General features: G+C 46.7%; 1 protein-coding gene across 1 annotated transcript in view; it reads right to left on the bottom strand.

Annotated features, from left to right (window-relative positions):
• prtga (protogenin homolog a (Gallus gallus)) overlaps window positions 1-7500 on the bottom strand; it is a 34569-nt gene that overhangs the window by 15282 nt on the left and 11787 nt on the right. Inside the window, exons 3-7 of the mRNA XM_060877806.1 lie at window positions 3831-3975; window positions 3617-3750; window positions 3230-3526; window positions 2215-2374; window positions 1701-1948 (exon numbers count right to left, since the gene is read on the bottom strand). Of these exons, the coding sequence (XP_060733789.1) occupies window positions 1701-1948; window positions 2215-2374; window positions 3230-3526; window positions 3617-3750; window positions 3831-3975 (984 nt within the window). The remainder of the gene's footprint in view (window positions 1-1700; window positions 1949-2214; window positions 2375-3229; window positions 3527-3616; window positions 3751-3830; window positions 3976-7500) is intronic.

Below are 7500 nucleotides of genomic sequence, written 5' to 3'. Positions count from 1 at the left end.
CTTTCTCTGCAGCATGATGGCCTTTATGTCATGTACATGTGGTAATCAGGACATAATTGCTTAATCAGACCCCTGTTAAGCATTTTTATTCTCCCTCATTAATCCTATTCTGTTCTCTGCCTAATGAACCGGTGCCGTTATTCTAATCGGGGGCCTCACTGCACAAGAGATGTGTCAACTCAATCAAATTGGTCACGCCTCCTTCAGCGGGGGATTTAAGTCCCGCGGAGTGGAGCGGAATCCCACGCGCCGATTTTCTCACACGGCCAGCACGTTTGATAAGGCTTTAATTAGTCCGGTTTAGCCGACACACACAAAAGAATCACAGGAAGGACCGAGCTCCTAATTTCGGACCTAGCAAAGATCCTCGAGTACCAGAAACAGAGAAAAGCGACGGTTAAGCAACAAGAAAAGCCTTGTTCTCTGGCTGAATAGCCTGCTTGCTGACTTTGCTACACACCGATTGAAGTTTAACACACACAGACACACACACAATCTCACAATGCTTGAGCTGCACCGCTTACACACTCTCACACACTCCCTATCTACATCTCTTGCTTTATGATCCCTGCTAATTAGCAGAGAATGCTTGACGGCTCCTAAAGGTTTCTCAGTCCCCAAAGCCATAACAGCAGCTAAAACGTTTGAGCAGATACACTGCGTTCAGAAAAGAGCAGTACTTTGTGAAAGACTATCTCTCTCTCTCTCTCTCTCTCTCCTTCTCTCTCTCCTTCTCTCTCTCTCTCTCTCTCTCTGAAAGTGCTAGCAGGTGTTTCTTTTCCAAAATTTTCTTTCTCATGTTAAAGCTGCATAAAGGACTGACAATTAGGCTGAAAAGGCCAGACAGGAACAAAAAATATATATATTCTTGTCCAAAAGTGACTTTTGCTGCCTCTTTAATAACAATGATCAGTCTCAGCATGATTTAACGGCACAAAGAAGAACCCGCAGGTCATTACTGTAAAGTGGTACATTCCCAGAGCCGGGCTTTTTTTAGTCTATAGAAGTCAGGAATGTTCAGGAATAAACGGTCTTCAGGAGCCCAGTTATTGTGGGTCATTTCCACCGGTCAGAATCTATTGTAGTGGTGTCTGTATTGTGATGGGAAAAAGACTCTTTTTTATTTTCCGTGGACTAAAAAAAACCCAATAAGAACGGGTAGCGATTGTACGATTGTATGAACCACTGAATGAACCTGACACTCAGGATCATTGAGGTATTTAAAAAAGCCAATAAAAGAAATAATTGGGTGAATATTTTATTCCTCCTTCAATAACAATACTGGGAATAAAAAGACATTGGGAACTCTCTCATGGATGGAGTCTACGCTATACTATATGTGCACCCTGACCAACATCTGCTGTTTCTTCAAACTGTTACACCTCTGTTAAAACAGAAGCACACAGTGTCCTTGTGGACAAAGCAGCTCCATGAGGACATGGTGTGGAGGTGAAGGTTAGAGTGGAAGAACTGAAGTGTCCTGCACTGAGCCCTGACTCTGACTCAACCCCACTGAACACCTTTAGGATGAACTGGAACTGGAGTCTCCAAAACATCCTGAACACCAGAGTCTGATCTCACTGATGCTCTCGAGGAGCCACGGTCTAAAAATAGCGTATAGCCTTCCCAGAAGAGTGGAGCTTAATTCAACAAACACGAGTGTAAGTGGGATGTTTCCATAATCCTTTGGTGTGATTTACCTTCTGCTTTCATGTAGTGGATGGAGTACGCGATGACTTTATCCGCGTTGTACGCCGGTCGCTCCCACGCCAGCAGGATGGCCGAGCTGGACACGGTGTCGGCGTGGATGTTCCTCGGCGCGCTGGGCCGATCCTCTGACATCACCACGATGAGACGAGCCGTCGACAGAACTGAACCCTGCTCGTTCTCGGCTTGGCACTGGTAAATCGCATCATCCTCTGGGATAATCTGGTTTATCACCAGTTTACTACAAAAACATCCAACAAGAACAATTCGAATCAAAACAAACTCCCATTACCTTTATTGGTTTGATGTTGTAAGTCTGAAGTGTATTCTTTCTTGGCTATTAGCAAACAATAAATTATTAACACCTGAAGAAGAGGCTAATAAATAATTCATTGAGTTTCCAGCAGCAGTCATTTAAAACCATTTAAAGCCATGAGTGATGAGTCACTAATCCTTCTTGCTTACAGTTCAGTCTAAAAACCTGCTCATTATTTAGCGACTTCGTACCTGTTGTACATTTTGATGCGTCCGTTGGAGTGCACCTGCTGCCCGTTTTTAAGCCAGGTGATGCGGGGAGTGGGCATCCCTTCGGCCTGGCACACGAAGCGCCCGGTTCCGGCGCGTGGTCGGGTCAGACTCTCGGGCCACTCCACCAGAGATGGGGGTTCTGAAATCAGAGGTTTAGTTCAGCTTTCATCAGAAAAGAAATCATAAGTAAGTCTCAATAAGTCCTCAGACAGAATTTAGTCCATTTATAAAACAATAATGAACTAGATATGTAAAGTTTGTCGCGACAAACTTTGATGTTGGCTTTGACGATGCAAGTATTCGCAACGGATGGTACTTTTTGGAGGCGTGTGGACATAAGGGTTAGTGCTGCTTTGGAGGCAAGTGGACAGAAAGCTAGGTTGCCAAAACATTTGGAGGTAAGCGGAGACAAGCATGTGACATCATCCAAACACTCCTGAGGAAGTTCCCCACATTGGGCTGATTGTTTTGATATGTCACATGTCCAAGTTTTTTGATTTTGCATATTTTGGGGGCGGGGCTGCGGCAAAACCGAAAGGCCAGTCGGTACACAAATTTAAACCTTTGTTCAGAGTATCACTCTAAAGGAGCTGGCCGAGTTTGGTGTTGATAGTTCGAAAGCTTGCCGAGTTAAAAACCTCCCAAGTTTATAATGGGAGTCTATGGGAAAAAAGGCCACTTTGAGACCCGGTACTGGAAGTACCGGTACTCGGATTGCTTAGAAAACTAACAGCAATAAACTTCAGACCAGCGTTTACAACATATCCGAATTTGGTGCATGTGGCTCGAAAGCTCTAGGCCGCATTAAATTTTATAAATTTTTGTCTAAGCTTAAATAGGAAAACAGAATGTTGGCTTCTACAAAGCGACATAATTAGGAGAAATTAAAATCCAGGTTACTTATTGCACCTTTAATGTAAATTACTCAAATTTGGCACTTTTGTGTCTACAGTTATATTATATGTGTAGTGTAATGGGTTTGAAGCCTCCTTACCAAGAACCGTGACGTTAGCAGTGGCGAGCGTGAAGTTCCTGGTGCCGGGCGTGGTAGCTCGACAAACGTACACACCCGCGTGCTGCCTCTTAACGTCAGAGATGAGCAGGTTGCCGTTGCCGAGCACTTTGGTGCTATAGACGTCGATTGGCTTGTGGTCAGCGCGGCTCCACGAGATCAGCGGCCGAGGATTCCCTACTGCCACGCACTCCAGGAGAGCGCTGCTGTGAGTCGACACGGTGAGGTTCTGTGGCCCGGCAATGATACGCGGTCGCTGGGGTATTCTGGGAGAAGGAGCTGCACCGGGACATCATGATAAAAGGATTAGAGGAGGAAAAATAAATAAATAGTGGGAGCTTTCGGTTTAATCTGGTCTGTCTGGTTTACCTGGTGTTACTGTCAGTGTCGCCTCCACGCTCCTGCGACGGCTGGCAATGTTTGTGGCCACGCATCGGTAATGTCCAGCATCCCTTCGGTCTACTCCCTGGATTTGCAGCACTCCGCCAGGCAGCACCGTGATTCTAAATGCAGGAAGTTGGCTCAGAAATATCTTTCAACAATAAACTGTACCGTAAATCTTGAGTCTCTTCTGTGTCTGTACCTGTCGGTGGCCAGCGGTAAGGTGACTCGGTTGAACTCCCAGGTGATGATTGGTGGAGGTACGGCGCTGATTCTGCAGGTGAAGCGTGCGACCGAACCCTCCGTCACTACTATGGAGGAAGGCTGCTGGGTGAATGTAGAAATACCTGAAAAGAAAGAGAAAGAGACAGATACAGTTAAATACAACTACCTGCTTACAGAACTGTGGACAACTGTGATCCTGTCAATTTAGCTTCATCTCAAACTGGGGGCACGGTGGCTTAGTGGTTAGCACGTTCGCCTCACGCCTCCAGGGTTGGGGGTTCGATTCCCGCCTCCGCCTTGTGTGTGTGTGTGTGGAGTTTGCATGTTCTCCCCGTGCCTCGGGGGTTTCCTCCGGGTACTCCGGTTTCCTCCCCCGGTCCAAAGACATGCATGGTAGGTTGATTGGGATCTCTGGAAAATTGTCCGTAGTGTGTGATTGCGTGAGTGAATGAGAGTGTGTGTGTGTGCCCTGCGATGGGTTGGCACTCCGTCCAGGGTGTATCCTGCCTTGATGCCCGATGACGCCTGAGATAGGCACAGGCTCCCCGTGATAAGCGGTAGAAAATGAGTGAGTGAGTGAATAATCTCAAACTTTAGAGTTAAAATAATGAGCTGAATTCACATCTGCCTGCTTCACTTGGACACATGGTTTGGGGCAGGAAATGGGTGTTAAATGACAATAGTGGATCTTATTTAAATGTCACAAAATGGGCTGAAACATAATTATGTAGCAGGGGGTGGTGAGGGGAGGACAGTCACAATGAAGCTGTGAAACCAAAGAACCCAACAGAATGTCCAGGTGCACTTCAACACAAGCATCATTTCTTTCTGTGTAATGGCTCTGTTCAGGTTTAGGATGAACTCATGAGCCAAATTCAAAAGGACAAAGGAAGAGAGAGAGAGAGATAGAGAGAGAGAGAGAGAGAGAGAGAGAGAGAGAGAGAGAGGAAGTGGATCAGTGAAAGGTGATACAGTTACAGCGTATCACATGGATGAGCACCCAGAACCAAAAGGTCTTTAGATAAACACACACATGTCAGATCTCACAGCAGCGTGATCCTGTCCTTTTGGTCATGCTTTAGGAGCAGGATTTAAATCTTCACCTCTGATGGTGGAGGAGGTGGAGGTGGTCATGGGGTGGTGTCCACCTCTTCTTCCCTTGTCCTCTCTCACTCTATCGTGTTTACTTGTGATCCTTCAGCCCTGACTGTCATCGACCTCCAGCTCGTCAATACCCAATCAACACCGTTTGATGTATCGTCAAAAGAGAGCATGTTTTCCTGATGTCGAGATTTAGTTCGCAATATAAACAGTAATACATTAAAAAAATGATCTGAGGTTACCGTGGATACGGATTCACCTAATCTGAGCCATTGACATCGTCGGGTTGTGTTCTTAGCTTACAGGAGAGGAACCTGGTGTGGTCTCCTCATCATCCACCTCAAGTTTGGATGATTTGTGCATGATAAGACGCTTTTCTGCTCACCATGACTGTTATATGAGTTACCGGATCTTTCCTGGCAGCTCAAACCATCGGCACTTAAACAAACCTACAGGTGTACCTAATGAAGCAGAGTGACCACCACCCCATGACCTCCTCCACCATCACCACCACCCCATGACCACATCCACATCACCACCGCCCCCATGTCCACCCCATAACCACATCCACCTCCTCCACCATCACCACCATCCCATGACCACATCCACATCACCACCGCCCCCATGTCCACTCCATAACCACATCCACCTCCTCCACCATCACAACCATCCCATGACCACATCCACAGCACCACCGCCCCCATGTCCACCCCATAACCACATCCACCTCCTCCACCATCACCACCATCCCATGACCACATCCACATCACCACCGCCCCCATGTCCACTCCATAACCACATCCACCTCCTCCACCATCACCACCATCCCATGACCACATTCACCATCACCACCACTCCAATGACCAAATCCATCATCACCACCACCCCATGACCTCCTCCACCATCACCACCATCCCATGACCACATCCACATCACCACCGCCCCCCATGTCCACTCCATAACCACATCCACCTCCTCCACCATCACCACCATCCCATGACCACATTCACCATCACCACCACTCCAATGACCAAATCCATCATCACCACCACCCCATGACCTCCTCCACCATCACCACCACCCCATGACCACATCCACATCACCACCACCCCCATGTCCACCCCATGACCACATCCACTACCACCACCACCCCATGACCAAATCCGCCTCCACAATCACTACCACCCCATGCCCACATCTTCCATCACCGCCACCCCATGTCCACACCCATGACCACATCCACCTCCTCCACAATCACCACCACCACCCTCATGACCACATCCACCATCACCAACACTCCCATGTCTACCCTCATGACCACATCCACCTCCTCCACAATCACCACCACCCTCATGACCACATCCACCATCACCACCACCCCATGACCACATCCACCTCCTCCACCATCACCACCACCCCATGACCACATCCACCTCCTCCACCATCACCACCACCCCATGACCTCCTCCGCCATCACTACCACGACCTCCTCCACCATCACCACCACCCCATGACCACATCCACATCACCACTACCCCCACGTCCACCCCATGACCACATCCACCTCCTCCACTTCCTTTTCCTCAGTCTACTCGCTCTGACAGATTCCCTGGTCAATAATTACTGAGCACAAATCAATGGAGGCGCAGCAGCTGATAAAGAGGACACAACGAATCAGATTTTGGAGATAAATAAGTTAGGAATCATTATATAAGTTAATAAATAAACTACTTGGATTTTATCAAAAAACTTTTTTGGACAAAGCAGCCTGGATCAGGAAGAGCTTTGGCTGGTTGAGCTTTGACCTGTTGCGAAGGCATTAGAGTGTTAGAGACAGAGTCATGAAGTGACTGATGCTCGTGAATATCTTTACAAATCCTCCAGCCTGTTCCTGCATGTGCTCACGAAGCTCCGCCCCTCATGTGATTAATAATGATAAGATCACATGGAGCTTGTGGATTAGTGAAGTCCAGGAGCAGAACCTGGTTTTGTGGATGTGATGATAAACGGATCCGTAAATCTCAGCTGCTCTGTGTTAGTGTTTGAAGCAGCAGGGAATCTCTCTGTATGAAGCAGGAGCAGCACGGGGCGACCCCACAGCCTCTCTCACTGCAGGAGGGGCTTCAGTGCTGAATAAACCCCACACCGCCTTCATACAGCAGGGTGATGTGGTGATAAAGATATCCAGACTTCTTTTATCACGACTGAGTTATAAACAATATCATCTGGGTACCGGATGATAATCAAGGTTCTAATATTAATATTGGAAAAAAATAACTAAAAACCTGATTAAAAAGCCGCTGAACTGAAGGTAAAGTTTTAAAATGTCAAAAAAATTTTCTTTAAAATAAAATAAAAACCTTAAATGTGTATCATTTTTATATATAAAATACAAATATATTTGTGTAGACATTCAAAAAAAGTGTCATCAAACTTTATTTACTTTTATTTACTTTTGTCGGACGTTTGTTACTAAACCTTTATACGGTGAAAAATATCATATCACAGAAATGAGAATCGTGATAATATTTTATCATGTCAGCCCA

The sequence above is a fragment of the Tachysurus vachellii genome, chromosome 9, assembly GCF_030014155.1.
Source record: "Tachysurus vachellii isolate PV-2020 chromosome 9, HZAU_Pvac_v1, whole genome shotgun sequence".
NCBI classification, from domain to species: domain Eukaryota; kingdom Metazoa; phylum Chordata; class Actinopteri; order Siluriformes; family Bagridae; genus Tachysurus; species Tachysurus vachellii.
The sequence above is the reverse complement of the archived record's forward strand: the minus strand, read 5'-3'. Positions and strand labels throughout refer to the sequence as shown.